General features: G+C 37.0%; 2 protein-coding genes across 2 annotated transcripts in view; one reads left to right on the top strand and one right to left on the bottom strand.

Annotated features, from left to right (window-relative positions):
- The window catches only part of CC2D2B (coiled-coil and C2 domain containing 2B), an 88,640-nt gene that overhangs the window by 65,560 nt on the left and 2,700 nt on the right, over window positions 1-20,380 (bottom strand). Inside the window, exons 3-10 of the mRNA XM_054581283.1 lie at window positions 19,610-19,686; window positions 19,198-19,256; window positions 18,272-18,383; window positions 14,121-14,319; window positions 13,694-13,830; window positions 13,464-13,592; window positions 10,185-10,394; window positions 2,896-2,993 (exon numbers count right to left, since the gene is read on the bottom strand). Coding sequence (XP_054437258.1) covers window positions 2,896-2,993; window positions 10,185-10,394; window positions 13,464-13,592; window positions 13,694-13,830; window positions 14,121-14,319; window positions 18,272-18,383; window positions 19,198-19,256; window positions 19,610-19,686 — 1,021 coding nt within the window. The remainder of the gene's footprint in view (window positions 1-2,895; window positions 2,994-10,184; window positions 10,395-13,463; window positions 13,593-13,693; window positions 13,831-14,120; window positions 14,320-18,271; window positions 18,384-19,197; window positions 19,257-19,609; window positions 19,687-20,380) is intronic.
- Window positions 6,975-9,218, top strand: LOC129077069 (heterogeneous nuclear ribonucleoprotein R-like). The gene is given in 1 exon segment (XM_054581287.1): window positions 6,975-9,218. A coding segment is annotated over 1 exon segment (1,893 nt). The 5' UTR covers window positions 6,975-7,004; the 3' UTR covers window positions 8,898-9,218.

Raw genomic sequence — 20,380 nt, 5'->3', positions numbered from 1 at the left:
GATAAAAAGACATGCTCTCTGGATCAAAGAAGCTTATATATGTGTAAATTAATCAATGCAATAAAAATTTTTCAGTGTTATGATAAAAGTTCACACAATCTAGAATATGGGCATAAGTAAGAGGGCAGTAGACAACAGGAAGGAAAGACTTCATAGAATATGTGACATTCAATTCAAATCAATAAACACATAACATAAATATTATGTGGCAGGAAATACATTAGGTGCTGGTAACTAATATCCCAGCACAGAAAAGGAGCAAGTAATTACAAATATGAGTATTATGAAAGGGGAAATACATAAGTGTTATGTGAGAATAAAAAGAGAATTTAGTGTAATCTAATGGGCAAAGTAAGAGCCTCCCTGAGAAAGTAACATGAAATTGAATAAAATGTGAATGTTGACTGTTAGGCAGAAAATGATGAAAGAACCTTCTAGAAACAAGAGGCATTAAAAAAAGATATGTAGATAGAGTGCATAGTCCGTTTAGGGCACTGGACTGTAAAGTTCCAAGGCAGAGAACTCCTAAAATAAGGGTGGAGAAGTCACCAGGAATCAGATTACGCCAGTCATACTAAAGCTGTTGAATTTTACCTTAAAAATAACAGAAAGCCACTAATGTAGTTTTATTATTTAGAAAAATCACTCCAATTTCAATGTGGAACATGGTTTAAAGAGAGGTATTTTAGGAGACTATTTGAGTAGTTAGTCTATGAGATAAACACCTGAAATAAATCAGAACCAATGGGAATGGTTATGGTTGGATGTGAGGGAACAGAGGAGGGGCAAATAGAGAGGTCACAAATGACTCGCAGATGTCTTTCCTGGGTACCTGGTGATTGTGGGTACTAGGCCTCTAATATACAGTCATTAAAGACTGAATACGTAAGTTGCACTTTATTTAATTGTATTTCATGTGCACAGCTTTTCTAATAGAAACATTGTTTTTCAGATGTTCACAAACTTCCCCTTTGCACACTGCAGCATTTCAACACCACTCTGAAAATTTCTCTCACAGTAAATCTATTCATTGCTTTTTTCTGCTTTAATAAGAGCAATGATCTCTTCAATGACTCTCCCATACACACGCACGCACAGTAGTAGACTCCTATCCATCATCTTGCACCCCATCTAAAGCCTACTTTTCTTTTTTTCTATATTACAGTTTACTTGTTGTGTTCATTAAGCCAATGTCTGTTCTTTGCTTTCAGTTTTTTTGTCTTATATAATACTAGTTTATTGTTTTGTAAATAATCTATTCATATTCATTCATTTAACTAATATTTACTAAGCACTCATTACATGCCAGGCCCTGTGTAAGGTGTATGTCAACCTTCTCAAGTAATACTGTTTGCATTTAACTAGGTTATTCTAGGAAACCAAGCATTTAAATCAACTGTTGCCTCTAATGGTTAAAGTTGTAGAACTGTGTCAGGTCAATGGTCAGGGAGTCAAGGAAATTTTTTTTTAAGATTTTTATTTATTTATTTTTGGAGAGAAGGAAAGGGAGGGAAAAAGAGAGGGAAAGTAACATCAATGCTCCAGAGCTACATCAATCAGTTGCCTCTTGCATGCCCTCAACTGGGGACCTGGCCTGTAATCCAGGCATGTGCCCTGACTCAGAATCAAACCAGAAATCTTTTGGTTCACAGGCTGGCACTCAATCCACTGAGCCACACCAGCCAGGGCTCAAGAGAATTCTTTAATTATCAAATCCCTCTCATATATAGACAACTGTTTTATCTTTGTGAATAGTGGAAATTTCCACTCAATAAGTACCTCCCAGTAAGCTATTGGAGATTCTTTGACACATAATTATATTTTGTCTTGGAATCATTTTTTCCAGTTATTTCATGCTTTCCTAACTTCTCTTCCTAACTAGTCCGTAATCCAATGGTTCTCGACTTGTAGACCATATTTTTTTTTATAAGGGTCCTTAATCTTATGTGCTCTTTGAGTATTGTCTTTAGGCTGAATTAATATCTACATATGTATATGTAGAGTAATTCTCAAACATAGACGAACACTTGAGATGAATATAATCCACGTCAACTGAAAAGTATTAGTAAACTCCACAGCCTCGCCAGCACCTGTTGTTTGTTGATCTGTTTATTATGGCCATTCTGACCGGTGTGAGTGGTATCTCATTGTGGTTTTGATCTGCATTTCTCTGATGGCTAGTGATGCCGAGGATCAAAAAATTATGGTACATTTACACAATGGAATACTATGCAGCAGAAAGGAAAAAAAGAATTACTACACTTTGCGACAGCATGGATGGAACTAGAGAGCATTATGCTAAGTGAAATAAGCCAGGGGGCGAAAGACAAATACCATATGATCTCACCTATAAGTGGAACCTAACCAACAAAACAAAGATGCAAGGAAAATAAGACCAGCAACACTGAAAGAAAAAGAAACCAACAGAGACAAGAGGGAAGGAGGGAGGGGTGGGCGGGGGAAAAGGAAGGGAAGGGGCAAGTCAGGGAACATATAGCAAGGACTCAGGGACAAAACCAAAGTGAGGAAGGATTGAGGGAGGGAGGGGGAGAAGGGGGTAGGGGAAAGTGGTGGGGGGAAGACAGAGACAAATGTATTTGGAAAAATAAATTAATTAAAAAAAAGGTATTAGGAAACTTATAGTTTAAAATCAATGTTTTTTTAAAATCAGTAGATCTTAAAACTACAACTACTTTTATGTTACATGTCTGTGAAATATTTTTACACACACAAAAAAATGGGTCTTAAGGAAAGGTTGGAATCATTTCTGTATATGCCTAAAGAGTAGGGATCTTTTCTTTTCTTATTTTATATTTTCCATAGTAAGTGCAGTGCTCTGTCTAAAGAAGTTACTTAAAAAATGCTTGATGAATACATGAATGGCCCAAAACCTACCTTATCTGCCAATGATAATCTTGTAAAGATTTTCCAGTCAGTTGGCTTATTTCCAAATTATCATTTGCTAATCTGGTAGCATGTGTCAGTGCTTTAAGCTACAACAAAGAAAAAAACTTTTTTGGTACATTGCTTTTATTTACTTTTAACTAATCACTCTACTAAAAGTTATAATATATATCCATAAAAAATGTATAACTTTTGAATATGTTTTATATATTTTGTCCCATTCTGTCACTTGCTTTTTAACTTTATTTTTTATATATTTTGGCAAACATTTAAAATTTATTTATTAATTTGTTATCTTTACCCAAGGACATGTTTATTGATTTTAGAGGGGAATGGAGGGAGGCAGGGAGAGAAACATGGATGTGAGAAACATCGATGGCTGCTTGGTGCATGCTCCCCAACCAGGGCCCAAACCCGCAACCCAGGCATGTTTCCTGACCAGGAGTTGAACCAATGACCTTTCTTTTGCCTTGCAGAACAACACCCAACCAGCTGAGCCATGCTGGTCAGGACCTTATTCTTGACCAAGAAATCTGTCCTCTAGGAATCTTGCCTATGGAAGTTTTCACATGAGTGGTCAAATATATAAGTGCAAGGATGTTCATTGCTTTATTATTTGTAATCATTAGAAAAGGAAATGACCTAAATGTCATGAATGAGGAGTGATTAAACATAATAAAATACAGTTACATTACTTACAGGTCTACATCTAATGAATGAAAAAATACGGAATTATTTTTTTTAAACCAAGTTGCCAAATTATACATATGGGGAGATCCAATATATGTTAAAAACTGTTATGGCATATGCATATACAGAAATACATGGAAAAGAGAACTTAAAAGTTGTACTCCAAACCATGAGGTGAAGAATGAAGTGCGCTTTCACCGTCTGAAACACCTATATTGGATCTTTTCCAATGAGGATGTATTCCTGTATCACTTAATTAAAAATAAAAAACTAGAAGGGAAAAGAACAGATGTCTGCATAACTAAGTATCCTTTCTACTCTCTCATATGGTCTGCAACATTTCTCCTTGTTTTTTAAGTGGGATTAATACATATATAAAGGGATATATTCCAGTTTAAGAATTCCTTGGATAACAGTGAGTCTTCCATTACTCTGCACTTGGTTTGATCACAATGGTAACAAACAGAGCCATACATTTCAAACATAAATTATACATACATACATATATACTTAATACATAAGAACATATAATACATAAATTATAAATCATTATTTTGGTGAGAGACCTAAGGACATATTCTGCAACACTTTTTATATTTTACTTGGAGGTTAGAGACAATGTTTATAGGCATATAAGAGAATAAATTCTCTTAAGAAGAAAAGTAAAAATCAACTCAGCAACTACTTTTGGCTCCTGAAACTAAATAATAATAATAATACTGAAACATGTTACAATCATGATATCCAAGTGTTATTTTATACAGAGAGCTATGCTACACGAAAAACATAGTCTTATAAATAGTAATAGATAGAACTCTAATGAAATAAAATTTATATTGCTATATTAGGCTTTAAAGATTACACAGTATTTTTGGAAAATTATCTATGAAGTAGAAATCCATAAATCAAATCACTTTTTTCAATGGCTTACATCTAAATTTCAGAGTTGATTCCTCCATTCACAAAAATAATGACCGTATTATACTAAAAGTTAACATATTTAATATTTGTTTCAGGAAATATTCCAACATTATAATTGTATGGTCTTTAATTAAGTGCTCCCACACAATTGCTACATAAAAAATCAATTGAATGGACTTAGCCTATGAATTTTGCACTTGTATTTTAAAAAGAAGATATACTTCATTTCCAGCTTATCATAATGTCTTGGTGACTCCATCAGGCTTGAATGTTTAATTAAAGACCTCACTAAGTTTCTATTTTTTAAATGTATTCATTAGCTGAGTGAGATATATCAAAACATCTTTTCAGAGAAAACTCTAGTTAATAAAATGCTCATGTATCAGAAACTCAGCAGAGTTTAAATGAGAGGCACAAATTGAAAAAGTAACCAGAGGGTATTCCTTTGATTTCTCTTCAGACTTTATGTATCCCTTATGATGTCATTAGATGATATTTGGCTTAAACATTACTGAACCAAGACATTTGATATGAGATTCAAGATCTCTAATATTTTTATCAAAAATGCTTTACTACAAGACTGAAAACAGCCATATGACTCTTTATGTGAAATAAAATTTATTGAATCACATTGCTTAGTTTTTAAATAAAAACTATACATTAAGTAATCCTCTTATTATGGCCCAAATTATCCCTTGGACTAGGTATGATGAACTCCATGACCTAGGGCAAATTACTCTATCATCCTGAGCTACAATTTTTTTTTTTTTTTGTTCAAATACACTTGTCTCCATTTTCCCCCCACCACTTTCCCCTGCCCCACCCACTTCCAACTCTCTCCCTCAATCCTTCTACACTTTGGCTTTGTCCATAGGTCCTTTATACATGTCCCTTCTTTTCCCTGTTACCACCCTCCCTCCTCCCTCCTGCCACTGTTGGTTTCTTTTTTCTTTCAATGTTGCTGGTTATATTTTCCTTGCTTGTCCGTTTTGCTGATTAGGTCCCACTTATAGGTGAGATCATATAGTATTTGCCTTTCACCCCCTGTCTTATTTTGCTTAGCATAATGCTCTCCAGTTCCACCCATACTGTTGCAAAGGGTAGTAGCTCTTTCTTTCTGCTGCGTAACAGTCCACTGTGTAAATGTACTATAGTTTTTTGATCCACTCGTCTACTGATGGGCACTTAGGTTGCTTCTAGCACTTGGCTATTATAAATTGTGCTGCTATGAAGATTGGGGTGCGTAGGTTCTTCTGAATTGGTGTTTTGGGATTCTTAGGATATAATCCCAGCAGTGGAATCACTGGGTCAAAAGGCAGTTCTATTTTTAGCTTTTTTTGTTGTTGTTGTTATAAAAACCTTTTTATTTTTTATTTTTATTCAAATACTTTTGTCTCCACCTTCCCACCACCACTTTCCCCTGTCTCACCCTCCCCGACCTCCCACCCTCAATCCTTCCCCACTTTGGCTTTGTCCATGAGTCCTTTATACATGTTCCTTGACATTCCAAACTGTTTTCTACAGTGGCTGCACCGGTCTGCATTCCCACCAACAGTGTAGTAGGGTTCTCTTTTCTCCACAACCTTGCCAGCACTTGTTTGTTGATTTGGTTATGATGGTCATTCTGACCAGTGTGAAGTGGTGTCTCATTGTGGTTTTAACTTGTATTTCTCTGATGGCTGGTGATGAGGAGCATCCTTTCATATGCCTCTGGGTCCTATGTATGTCCTCCTTGGAGAAGTGTCTGTTCAGGTCCTTTGCCCATTTTTTAACTGGATTGTTTGTCTTCCTGGAGTGGAGTCGTGTGAGTTCTTTACATATTTTGGAGATCAAACCCTTGGCTGAGGGATATCATTGGCAAATATATTTTCCCATATGGTTGGTTCCCTTTTCATTTTGCTGATGTTTTCTTTAGCCATACAGAGGCTTTTTATTTTGATTAAGTCCCATTTGTTTATTCTTTCCTTTATGTCCCTTGTTTTAGGGGACATATCTGTGAAAATATTACTATGTGGGATATCTGAGAGTTTTCTGCCCATGTTCTCCTCTAGAACCTTTATGGTATAGTGACTTATATTTAAGTCTTTTATCCATCTTGAGTTTATTTTTGTGTATGGTGTAAGTTGGTGGTTGAATTTCAAATTTTGCATGTAGCTATCCAGCTCTCCTAACACCATTTGTTGAAGAGGTTGTTTTCACTCCATTTTATGCTTCTTTCCCCTTTGTCAAATATTAATTGACCATAGAGACATGGGTTTATTTCTGGGCTCTCTATTCTGTTCCATTGATCTATGGGTCTGTTCTTATGCCAGTACTAGACTCTTTTGATCACAGTGGCCTTGTAATATAGTTTGATGTCAGGTATTGTGATCCCTCCTACTTTGTTCTTTCTCAAAATTGCTGCGGCTATTTGGGGTTGTTTATATTTCCATATAAATTTTTTGAATATTTGGCTGGTCGCCGGCCCCTGCTCTTCCCTGCATAATAAAATGGCTAATGAGGTGAATGGTAATGCGGTACAGTTAAAAGAAGAGGAAGAACCAATGGATACTTCCAGTGTAACTCACACAGAACACTACAAGACACTGATAGAGGCAGGCCTCCCACAGAAGGTGGCAGAAAGACTTGATGAAATATTTCAGACAGGATTGGTAGCTTATGTCGATCTTGATGAAAGAGCAATTGATGCTCTCAGGGAATTTAATGAAGAAGGAGCTCTGTCTGTACTACAACAGTTCAAGGAAAGTGACTTATCACATGTTCAGAACAAAAGTGCATTTTTATGTGGAGTTATGAAGACCTACAGGCAAAGGGAGAAGCAGGGGAGCAAGGTGCAAGAGTCTACAAAGGGACCTGATGAAGCAAAGATCAAGGCATTGCTTGAGAGGACTGGTTATACTCTGGATGTAACTACAGGACAGAGGAAGTATGGTGGTCCTCCACCAGACAGTGTGTACTCCGGCACACAGCCTGGAATTGGAACAGAAGTCTTCGTGGGTAAAATACCAAGAGATTTATATGAGGATGAGTTGGTGCCCCTTTTTGAAAAGGCGGGTCCCATTTGGGATCTGCGTCTTATGATGGATCCACTGTCTGGTCAGAACAGAGGGTATGCATTTATCACCTTCTGTGGAAAGGAAGCTGCACAGGAGGCTGTTAAACTGTGTGACAGCTATGAAATTCGTCCTGGTAAACACCTCGGAGTGTGCATTTCTGTGGCAAACAACAGGCTTTTTGTTGGATCAATTCCAAAGAATAAGACTAAAGAAAACATTCTGGAAGAATTCAGTAAAGTCACAGAGGGTTTGGTGGATGTTATTCTCTATCATCAACCCAATGACAAAAAGAGGTTCTGCTTCCTTGAATACGAGGATCACAAGTCAGCAGCACAAGCCAGACGCCGGTTGATGAGTGGAAAAGTAAAAGTATGGGGAAATGTAGTTACAGTTGAATGGGCTGACCCTGTGGAAGAACCAGATCCAGAAGTCATGGCTAAGGTGAAAGTTTTATTTGTAAGAAACTTGGCTACTACAGTGACAGAAGAAATACTGGAAAAGTCATTTTCTGAATTTGGAAAGCTTGAAAGGGTGAAGAAGTTGAAAGATTATGCATTTGTTCATTTTGAAGACAGAGGAGCAGCTGTTAAGACCATGGATGAAATGAATGGCAAAGAAATAGAAGGGGAAGAAATTGAAATAGTCTTAGCCAAGCCACCAGACAAGAAAAGGAAAGAACGCCAAGCTGCTAGACAGGCTTCCAGAAGCACTGCGTATGAAGATTATTACTACCACCCTCCTCCTCGCATGCCACCTCCAATTAGAGGTCGAGGTCATGGTGGGGGGAGAGGTGGATATGGCTAACCTCCAGATTACTATGGCTATGAAGATTATTATGATGATTACTATGGTTATGATTGTCACGACTATCGTGGAGGCTATGAAGATCCCTACTACGGCTATGATGATGGCTATGCAGTAAGAGGAAGAGGAGGAGGAAGGGGAGAGCGAGGTGCTCCACCACCACCAAGGGGGTGGGGAGCACCACCTCCAAGAGGTAGAGCTGGCTATTCACAGAGGGGGGCACCTTTGGGACCACCAAGAGGCTCTAGGGGTGGCAGAGGGGGTCCTGCTCAACAGCAGAGAGGCCGTGGTTCCCGTGGAGCTCGGGGCAATCGTGGGGGCAATGTAGGAGGCAAGAGAAAGGCAGATGGGTACAACCAACCTGATTCCAAGCGCCGTCAGACCAACAACCAACAGAACTGGGGTTCCCAACCCATCGCTCAGCAGCCGCTTCAGCAAGGTGGTGACTATTCCGGTAAGTATGGTTACAATAATGACAACCAGGAGTTTTATCAGGATACTTATGGGCAACAGTGGAAATAGACAAGTGAGGGCTTGAAAATGATATTGGCAAGACACGATTGGCTCTAGATCTACTACATTCTTCAAAAAAAAATTGGCTTAACTGTTTCATCTTTCAGTAGCAGTTTGCTGCCATTTGTATTGGGCTGAAGAAATCACTATTGTGTATATATACTCAAGTCTTTTTATTTTTTCCTCTTTTCATAAATGCTCTTGGACATTATTGGGCTTGCAGAGTTCCCTTATTCTGGGGATTACAATGCTTTTATCGTTTCAGGCTTCATTTTAGCTTCAAAACAAGCTGAGCACACTGTTAAATCATGATTTTGCAGAACCTTTGGTTTTGGAGTTTCATTTTTGGATTTGAGATAGATTACATAGGAGTATGGAGTATGCTGTAAATAAAAATACGAGCTAGTGCTTTGTCTTAGTAGTTTTAAGAAATTAAAGCAAATTTAAGTTTTCTTGTACTGAAAATAACCTATGATTGTATGTTTTGCATTCTTAGAAGTAGGTCAACTGTGTTTTTAAATTGTTATAACTTCACACCTTTTTGAAATCTGCCCTACAAAATTTGTTTGGCTTAAACGTCAAAGCCGTGACAATTTGTTCTTTGATGTGATTGTATTTCCAATTTCTTGTTCATGTAAGATTTCAATAAAACTCAAAAATCTATTCAAAACATCAAAAAAAAAATAAATTTTTTGAATATTTGTTCTATGTCTGTGAAATACGTCATTGGTATTTTAATAGGGATTGCACTGAATTTATAAATTGCTTTGGGTAGTATGGACATTTTGATGATGTTAATTCTCCCAATTCATGAACACAGTATATGCTTCCATTTATTTGTGTCTCCCTTAATTTCTTTCTTCAGTGTTGTATAGTTTTCTGCGTAAAGTTTTCTCCTGCTTGGTTAAGTTTATTCCTAGGTATTTTATTTTTCTTATTGCTATAGCAAATGGGCATTTTTTCCCCCTGATTTCTGATTCTGATATTTCATTGTTGATGCACCTATGACTCTCTTAAATAGTAATCATTTCAAATACTTTCCTTGAGTCATAGGACCAAGAACACCACTGGTTAGTAAACCATTTGTAAATGCTACATATCCTGCATGATATCTTTGAGGCTGCTCTCCTGGCCAGTCAATTCCTACAGATTCTTTTCAGAAAAACAGATATCAATCATTGCTTTAATTGGTTAAATAATCAAAGTTGTTAGGGGAAAATGTTCTGTACTAAGAGGTTTGTTTATTCTTTCAATATTAAATGTTCAGCCCAATTATATAATAAAAAGCATTCTTACCTTCTCCAAAAGCAGCTGAGATAAATTCTGTTGCTGCCTGTCCTGAAAACACTCATAAAGTTGGAGCAGCCTAGCACATAATACTTGTTCTTGATTGAAGAGAGGATGATGGCTAAATTGCAAACCCACAATATTGAGATCTAATTGGTACATTTTCTTTTGACCTTCCATTTTGGTTCTAATGGAGCTTTCTAGATCAGATTTCACTGCCTTTAAAAGAAAAATATGCATACAAAGTTAATTTCATTCTGTCTCTTTTAAAATTACAATTAACTTCTCCTTATAAAAGTAACGTGTTAATTGTAAGAAGATTAAGAGACATAGAAAAGCAAAAACCAATAATTTGATCCTTCTTCCTTGAAGGATCCTTAATTTCATATGTTTATACAGAATTTTAATAATATTGCTATAAATTATTGTTTATTCTAGTATGCTGGTAGAGGTTGGACTTTCAAGTTGTAAGCTCCCAAATAATTTCCTGTAGGAACACTGTGACAAATGGTGTTCTGAACTGCTGAGTCAATAGTTCAACCATATGACAATAAAATATCATCTGTGGGCCACAGCTAAATGGTAAACTCTTATTAAAACATTGTTCTGAAGTGAATATGTTGGTAATCTCCTGGAAAATTCCCTGGAGGGGCCTGGACCTTCAAAGCAAATGCTACTGTATAAGGAGACTGTTTTTACACATGAGGCTATCTTCACTTGTACATCAGATCATCTCTAAATCAGCTGAAGTCTGTAAGCCTTAGATTATATGCAAAATGATTCAACTATGTTTTAGTACTCTACTTTGACTTTAAGCACATAAGTTTGAATATGCATGTGATTGGTTTTTAGTGATGTAGTTTGAGGAGGCTAGTACGTTACTTGGCATGTATAGCCTAATTCAGGAATGTCCAGCCATTCCCAATAGGAGTCAAGGCCGCATCCACCTAAGAAGACAAGTATGAGCCCTCACTCTGGATCATTCTGGTTAATAGGACAAGCTTTCCAGTCTGTGCCATTGCTATTATACTTTCTGCTACAATGAAACAATTACTGTCCCACCTCTGACCTGGTGTGGCAGATCCAGTACTTCTCAAGGTCTGCAGTTGCTGGTATGATGTCTACATCTCTCTTCCCTACTCTCTCCTGAACTAGGAATATACTCCCCTTTAAATCTCACTGGGTTGAAGGTGGGTAAGAGAATGGCCATAAGGATTGCTTTGTTTTGTTTTATCCTTGTCTTGTCTCTATTCTCTAGGTAAGGGCCAACTTAGAGGGGAAAACCTGCTCTAAATTCTATCTATAAGATTTAGTTAATTGGTAGTAAATTGGTCATTCACCAGGCAAAACCACCAGGAAAATAAAGTTTCCATTTTAGATAACCAGATTATAAATTAACTTATGGAAATTAAAGTTGGTAAGCTAGAGATGCCAGTCTTATAAAGCAGATTTAGCATTAGTTGAATAACTGTGTTGCTTACTTTCTTTGGGTTCTACTGGAGTGACACACGCCCCTAGCCCTGGTCCTTTCCTCTTGGTACCTACTGATTGTGGTGTTCAGAAAGTAGAGAAAAGTAATTGAGATAGATGGTGGATACCTAGCAACAGTCAAAGGAAGTGAGTTTAGACTGGAGAACAAAAGCTAAAGTTTGGAAGTGACCATAGGCCTCAAATATCTGAAGTGCTGTTGTATAAGTGAAGCACTTTATAAGTTCCTTATGACCAAACAAACAAGGTCAAATGAGTAGTAGTGATCCAGGAGGCAGATTTTAATTCAACACAGAAAACAATAAACAATTAGAACTGGCTAATACTGAATGAATTCTCTTGAGAGGTGGTAAGCTCCCTGACAGGAGCTCTAGAAGCTCTAGAAGCGAACTTCTAGAACTAGGTAAATGTGTTCGAACAAAAGCACAAATATCTAGGCAACAATGATTCAAAGGTCACATACAAGCACAAACACATCCAAGCTGATGATATGTGTAAAATCTTGGTAAACATATAAGAGGAGTGCCAGAACAAGGAGTAAAGGGCATAGTCAAGTAGGCAGAACTAGTCAGCAAAGAACAAGCAAATAAGATGTGGGAGGAGGAGAGGTACAACAGGGCATTAAAGTATGTGGCAGAGGAAACAGCAAAGAGAAGACTTTGATATTCAGGCAGCTATAATCTCTCCTTCAGTTGCCCTTATATTTATTTATTATGGTGAGAAACCCCAAATGAGCATTGCTTCCAAGGCTGGCTGGACATAGTAAAAAATGTAGAGAATATAGAAGGGAGAAAAGCAGACCAAAACATTTGTCTGATACAACTGCCAGCACATCATCTGTTAAGGATGCTACAGAATGAATTTTAATACTCAGTTTAGATGCTTGGTAAAGTGACATATACATTTACTCTCAGCTCTGAAAGTCCACTGAATACTGAAATTGTGCTTGGATTATGCACTGGAGGAAAGTTACTTGTTCAGCCCAGTAGATTCCAACTTCAGAATCCAGCCCTGGCTGGTGTGGTTCAGTGGACTGAGCGCTGGCCTGTGAACTGAAAGGTCATCAGTTTGATTCCCACTCAGGGCACATGCCTGGGCTGTCAGCCAGGTCCCCAGTTGGAGGTGTGCAAGAGGCAACCAATTGATGTATCTTTCACACATCAATGTTTCTCTCCCTTTGTTTCTCCCTCCCTTCCCATCTCTCTAAAAATAAATCAATAAAATCTTAAAAGAATCTGGAGGTTTACAAAGGTTAATATGGATGGTGGTTAATCTTTCTCCAAAAATTGTGTTTTGCATTTACTTACCATCCTTTTGTTCATTCATGTACACTCTCTCATTCAACAAGTTTCCACTGTTTCAGAGACCTTGCTCCCTAACAGCAATGGTCTCTGATAATCATATTAGAATATCTGTGCTATATCTTGAGCAAAATAAAAATAATTCTATGTTCTGCTATCTAGAGGTAATTATTAACTTTGATATATTTTCTAGTTTTTTAATCTAATATACGTGTGTGGATATACTTGTCCATTCATTGATAAATTCATTATCTATTTTTATAAAATGAGGATCATATACAATTTTTCCTTTGGCTCTTTTTTCATTTCACATTTTATCCTATCAGTAAATATTTCTCAAAAACATAATTTTAATGGATATTAAACATTTCATCATAGTTTTGCCATTATATTACTAGGTTTATTAATATCCATAAAGGGTAAATTAATACCATAAAACATAAGTCATAATTGATATTACAAGAATTCTAAACATAATTATAAATAAGCTGTTGGTTACCTTCCTGTATATGGTCTTTAGTGCTGGATTTAAAGGCTCCTTGCTTATGCTTAGTCTGAATTTCCAAGAATGTCTAATAGGTGAAGGTAATGACATTATTTCAGCACTTTCTTCAAACCAACACATTCCCTATCAAAAATATTTAAGAAACATAGTAATTAAACATTTCATCAAAAACAAATACCACATACTATCTGTGAGTGGTTTAACTTGTGAACAGGTGCACTTACCTCTTCTAGTTTAAGCAGGCGATTTTCCATTTTGTTGCAGGTTTTTTTATATACTTCTGGCCTTCTCTGCATATAGAATCCTTCATCTTCTAAAATGCGTGGCTTCATATCTTTTGGCAGTTTACGCTGGTTGACCACTTAATATCAAAACCTATATATTACTTTAATGTCCAAAATATTAAACTGGTATTGACCAAACAAGAAGCAAAAGGGAACTCTCATGTACCTACTACTAAAGTCTAGCAGTGAGTCTAAATACACATACACAATATATGAGTTCTTTTAACCAATTCCCATGAAAAACAAATATAAAAAATATTCTATAATTTTAGATCAGTACTTTTTATCTATCCAGTATATAAAGAAGCTATTATCCTTTAAAATGATTCATTAATGACTTAAATATTTTATTGTAAAAGAACTTTACCTGGAGAACTACTTGGCACAAAAATATTTGCTTGCTGTTTTTTTATTTGTTCTTGATCATCCTCATATTCAGCAGCTTTTACTTCAAGTAAATCTGGAAGAGCTACTTCTTCCATACAATCTTCATCTTGGCTTTCAGCAAAACCTTGTAAATTGTCACCAAGTGAAAAATGTTTGGAATAACTATCAGTTACAGATCTCTGTTAAATACCAAAAAAAAAAAAAAAAATGTATGTACGGTTGTCTTTCTCATCCATGCCTCCCAGTTCAAGGTCAAGCCGAAACTGTTAAAATGAAATTTCACTACACATAGAAGAAGTCATTTAAGGCTTAATATTTTACAGCATGACTTTCCCTTTTTTATCTTTTTTTTTTAGATTGTATTTATTTTTAGACAGAGGGGAAGGGAAGGAAAAAGAGAGGGAGAAAGACATCAATTTGTGGTTGCCGCTCACATGCCCCCTACTGGGGACCTCGCTCGCAACCCAGGCATGTGCCCTGGCCGGGAATGAAACCGGCAACCCTCTGGTTCACAGGCCGGCACTCAATCCACTGAGCAGCACCAGCCAGGGCTACAGTATGATTTTTCTCTAGCACTTCCTTGCAATTAGGATTATAATTCAAGCCCCTCTTCTCCTACGGAAAATATTCTGAAATATTGGACTATGATATATCAATCACTGAGAATTCACAGTGTAGGGCAAAGGCCAGAGACATTAGGCCAGTTGGCCTCAAACCCCATTTTTTTTCACTATTCAGAAAGCAGTAGTACCTAAAGTGATTGTGGAGTATCCCTGATGTTCTCTGGATCGTATTTAAGAAAAAAAGAAAGAAAAGTAAAGATTCAACATAGAAGTCAATGGCAAGTAATTATAGTGAAATTTTAAAACATGCTATATATATAAATTACAATCTGAATATAGGTATTGAAAGATATATCACTAAATATAAAAATGCGTATTTTACATGATCAGAAATTTTGAGTTTCTTCACACCAAAAACCAACAATTCATTTTGAATGACTTTATTTTCTAATTTGAAATCCACACAAATTGAAAAAGAGGAGATAGGGTGTGTGAGTCATGCAAGTAAAAACCTCTCAATTTTAAAACCATGTATGTAGGGGTAGATAATTAAATAAAACAAATCAATCACACAATGTCTCTGAAGAGAGGACCTTACATAGCCTTGATCAGCTGATCAGTATCACCTAAGTTCCTATCAAGTCATCACATCACATACCCTGTCTCTTACCCTGTCATGAAATCAAGAAAATATTTTATATCCAGAAATCTTTACGGTATCCTTTTCAGAATTCAAACAAGGTATGGCACTGAAATCCAGAAGCAAAATTTCGGGAATCCCAACATAGGCGGTCTCTTTGAAGATTCCAATCACAGGTGGAAGGCGCTCTCTTTGTTCCACCTGGAGCTCCCATTATTAAGCTTCCCATACAGCACCCTTGGGCTTTCAACTTGCCTTCAGAGCTAAGGTCTGCCCTGATGGCTAAGTATGTCATGCTCTTATCTTAGATCCCAGTCGTTTTTTTAAAGTGACCATATAGATCTCTTTTATGAACCCCACCCTACTCATTTTGCCAATACAAGCCCCATTTGATCAACTATTCCTCCATTAATCTATAGCCTGCTGCCATCCCAGATCACCTTCTTGGTCTTTACTGTGCAGCTAACAGCAGAGCAGTGCCTATGCCCTTAGCTTGTTCTGTAACAGGGAGAATGAGATCAGAAGACATCCACCTAACCCTGTATGCACGTCTAGATGGATACACCTGAATATGGTGTGGGCAATAGGAGGTAATCACCCCCCATCTCACAGAAAAATGCCTTGTTAAATGTGGTATGATAAGTAGAACCATCTGAAAGTAACCCAAGACCTTACTCTGCGCTGCCCAGACAATACATTTGGGACAAGCACTCCCCGTTCTCCCAGTAGGAAGGGATCAAAGTCAAACTCCGCCTCCCACCAAAAAAGTAGCTTTCTCCTTCCTGTGATGAGGACAGCAGGGCCCCAAAGATACCAGGTGCTGGGCAGATGACTTTTCCAGACAACTCTAAAACCCTCCATCTAAACTGGAACTTTCTCATGCCCAAGTAGCCTATTTCTCTCACTGACCAATTTTTCTGATGCCTGCCCTATGAGAAGGTAAATTAGCCATAACCACAGTGCCTGGCCCTGGTGTACTCTGCTGGGTGGACCTTCTCTTTTTTCCCCAGAAAAGTTCATTCCTTAACCCTTACTATGGAAGTATAAGAGACTGGATGACCTGGAAGAACATGTATATGATTGATACTTGTTTATTCAATATTCATTCAAATATTCAGAGTGTCTTATATGTTCTAAGATGAAAATAAACAAATAGACATAGATATATCAGCTAGCTGGTGGTAAGTTATGAAAAAAAAGTAAGTAAGGGAATACAAAATGCTTGTATTGGTGGTCTGGGGGTACTATTTTTAATAGGATTGTCAGGAACAGTACCTTTAATTATGTGTGATTTCAACACAGACCCAAGGCAGTGAGGGAGAGAGCATGAGGATAAGGGGCAATTTTCTAGAGAGATAAAAGTTACAACTCTCTGATGCAAGAGCATGCTGTGAAAAACAGGTAAAAGGCAAACATGGCTGAAGTTGGGTGGGAGAAGGGGCAAGCAGTAAGAAATTAAGTCAGAAAGGTACCAAATGGGCCAGATTATGTGGGCCTTGGAGGGCCCTGTAAGGACTTCGGCTTTTGTTTTGAATGATATAGAAAACCATTAGAAGGTAGAGGCAAAACAATGGCCTGTCTTAGATTTTAACAGGATCACTTTGACTACTGTGTGGTACAGAAAACAGTTCAAGCAATAGTGAAAACAGAGGGAGACTATGGCAATGACCCAGATGAGAGGTTCTGGTGGTTAGACTAGGGTTGTACCAGTGGAGGTGGTAAAAAGTAGATCAGATTCTGGAATACTTGAGGTAGAACCAACAGGATTTGTGATGAATTGGATACGAGATATGTGAGTAAGAGGATCCAAGGATAACACAAGGTTTGGCTGAGCAACTGGAAAAGTGTAATTACCATTTACTACTATGATTCTATTTATATAAAAGTCTGTGTGTGTGCAGGTACTGGCATCAGTACAGAGAAAAGTATTACAAATGAAATAGTGGTTTATCTAAGGGTAGGGGGATTTCATGTGATTTTTATTTTCTTTCTGATGGTTTTCTTCACTAAGTTTTTATAATGTATACATTTTGGTTAAATCTTTAAAAGATAAAGATGTTTTGTGGATAAAACAATAATAACGTAGGAAGAATGGAAGGACTGGGCACAATACAAAGAATGGAGAATGGAAGGCACTGGGAAGAGGTATAAAGGTAAAAAGGGGTCCAAGAGGGACTCCAAAAGAGGACCTGAGGGGTTTGGAAATGACTAAGAGGTGTTAGTAGATAGAAGGAATTCTGGGGAATAGGAGTTATGGGGGAGGGGGCTCAAGGAAACTGTGGAGAGTGTTGAAGGTAGAGAGAAATTAGGGAAAAATACAGAGGAGGATGAGCAAATGTGGCAACCAAGGAAAGAGACTGACAAATCAGAAGCTGATGGGGAAAGAACAGTGAGACTTGAAGAAAGGACAACCAGGGATTAACAGAAAGGGCTAAGGAGTTGGAGAGGAACTGGGAAGAAGTGACAGAAATTGGAAGGTTCTGCGGTTGGATTAGGAGGGATGGAGATGGGGACTCTACAGAGAGTACTAGAGATTAGTAAGAATAATGCAGGGCACTTGGAGAGGACAGGAACAACCAAAGAAAAACACAGGCTTTGGGGCTGACAGCCTACACATCCCAGCTCTATCAACGCTTAACCCTCACACCTTAGTTTCCTCACTTAAATAACAGAGATGAAAATGCCTGCCTCACAGGGTTTCCACAAGGATTGAATGATACAATCCACATTAAAAGTTCAGTATATCACTGGGCATCCAGTAAGCACTCAATAAATTTTAGGAATTATTATGAACAACTCAATTCAAAGAGAAGAAGGGTGCTCAATACTAAAAATTTCATCTCCCATCCAAGTATTTCATTCTTTGCTTTTAATAAGAGTTATTCTTCCTGAGAATGAGGGTATGAGAGGAAGGGGAACAAATCCAACCTGTTCTGAAGAGTGGCCCAAAGCTGAACCTTCTTCACTACTCAGAGTGAAAAATGAAAGGCCTGTATCCAATGTGACTTCCGTCTGTGGGTTAAACAATGATAAACCAGTGCTCAGTGCTGAAATGAATACTGTTTCTGCTTATAAATGAAAGAAGTACTTTTCTGCAATGAGGTAAATAGTAACTATTAATTCATGAGCAAGGAGCAGCAGGAGAGAGAAAATCAAGTTATATTTAACTTTGAGACTGGTTTATGAGTTTTTGTTTTGAAGGTTCTGATAAATGCAATAAAAAACAGAATCAAGTCCAAATCTTCTGTCTTCTCAAATTACCTCCTCACTCCAGTCAGAGCATGAGGAGCATTGCCTTACAGTTTGATCAAAATGTGGACTCAGGGCAAATACTTTTTTTTTCTTTCCTCTCCCTGATTTCAGGGGCTCTCATGTATGTCTGTGCTCACACACAGCACCAGTCCACACTTTTACAATCTTTTGTGGAGAGGTGGTTAAAAGTATTAAAGGTGACATGTTCACAGTTATAAACATGCTGATAAAGAAGCTCGCCTTTTTCAATGCTGTAAAGTCTGAATCTTTTAAATGTAAAGCTTATCATTTCTTTCTCACATACATATTAAAACAAACTGTTTTTAGGAAGGTTTGAGAGAGAAGTTAATTCTATAAGAAAAAACAAAAAAAAACTCAGTCATTAGGAGTCAAAAAATTTAAAAGTACATAAAATACAAAAGCTTATTTTATACCCTACTTGTATCCAGATGTCTAAAATTGGATTATAGTGTTGACCATATAATTCTATAAATTTACTGAAAATCACTCAATCATACACTTAAAATGGGTAAATTTTTGTTATAAAAGTATACCCCAATAAAGCTGTTTTTAAAGGTTAAGAAATGTTATTCACCTTAGACCACTGATTTATCTTATTATCAAGGAACAGATGAGTTGAAGATTTTTCACTTTGATTAATCTGAAACAACATAAATGGTATAGAAAACTTTAATCTTCACAGATATAAACAAAATTGTACTCCGAAGACTTTTTTCCAAATGGATTAAAACCAAGATTCCTCAATGTTTTTCTTTTAAAAGTATACATGTTTTCCTCCTGAGGTATCATATATAGTTACCATGACCAAACCACTTAACTTTTCCTGGATTTGGGTTTGGTAAAAAAAGCATGGAAAGGAACTCAAAGTTTTTGGATTTCAGGAGCTATATTAAAACTGAATTTTGGCTCCTTTTAACAAAGAAAAGTTCATTGGACACTTATTGTACCTAAATAATAAATTTAAAAACAGGGAAGAAAAAAAATAAGCATTACCTTAGCATTTTTTAGCTTCTCTCTTACTTTGCTTCTCAATGTTTCTGTTATGTTTTGATTTTCTTCTGTGTCTAAACCTATCAAGAAGCCAACATAATAGAGTTCATGACACAGTTTAAAATAATTAAACAGCAATCGCAGCAAAAGTACTTATTAAATACCTAGACTGCATGTATTTTTAAAGATCATGGCAATTATGAAGACTGGGTCATTGCCTCACGAGAGTTTAGAACCTCAGACAAACAGATGTCCCTTCCTCCTCTTCTACGTGGAATAAATACCTTCATGCATGGTCAGGCTGAACTTTGGTTCCCCTCCCCTGTGTATCCTCAGCTATTGGCTATAATCCTTCTTTGTAGTCAGGGAAAACAAACAAACAAACAAAAACAAAAAAACCTCAAAAAATCCTCAGAAAAGCAAATCTTTACCTTTTTCCTTTTGGGAAAAAAAAAATCCATTAGAACAGTCATATTCTATATAAATATGAGGTCAGACATGAAAATACTTTAAAACTCAACACTGTATCAGTGTTAGCTTTTACCTGATTACTCGCAGTATCTGGTAATGTTGGCCACCTTTATTTTCTGTAAACTTTCTATATCCTTGACCTCTACCCTTCCCCCTCTCTGGCCACTTACTCCCTGTACTCACTGTTCTATAGAATATGCAAATATCAAAGTCAGGTTACCTCAACTTGACAAAACTGGAAAGGAATTCAAAAGGAAGAGATAAGTCTCCAGGTACTCATTTTAACTACTTGGATCAGTTTTG

The sequence above is a fragment of the Pteronotus mesoamericanus genome, unplaced genomic scaffold (genome assembly GCF_021234165.1).
Source record: "Pteronotus mesoamericanus isolate MK-2021 breed Mesoamerican mustached bat unplaced genomic scaffold, CSHL_Meso_final contig_657, whole genome shotgun sequence".
In the NCBI taxonomy this organism is placed as follows: Eukaryota; Metazoa; Chordata; class Mammalia; order Chiroptera; family Mormoopidae; genus Pteronotus; species Pteronotus mesoamericanus.
This window is presented reverse-complemented; position numbering and strand designations above follow the sequence as displayed.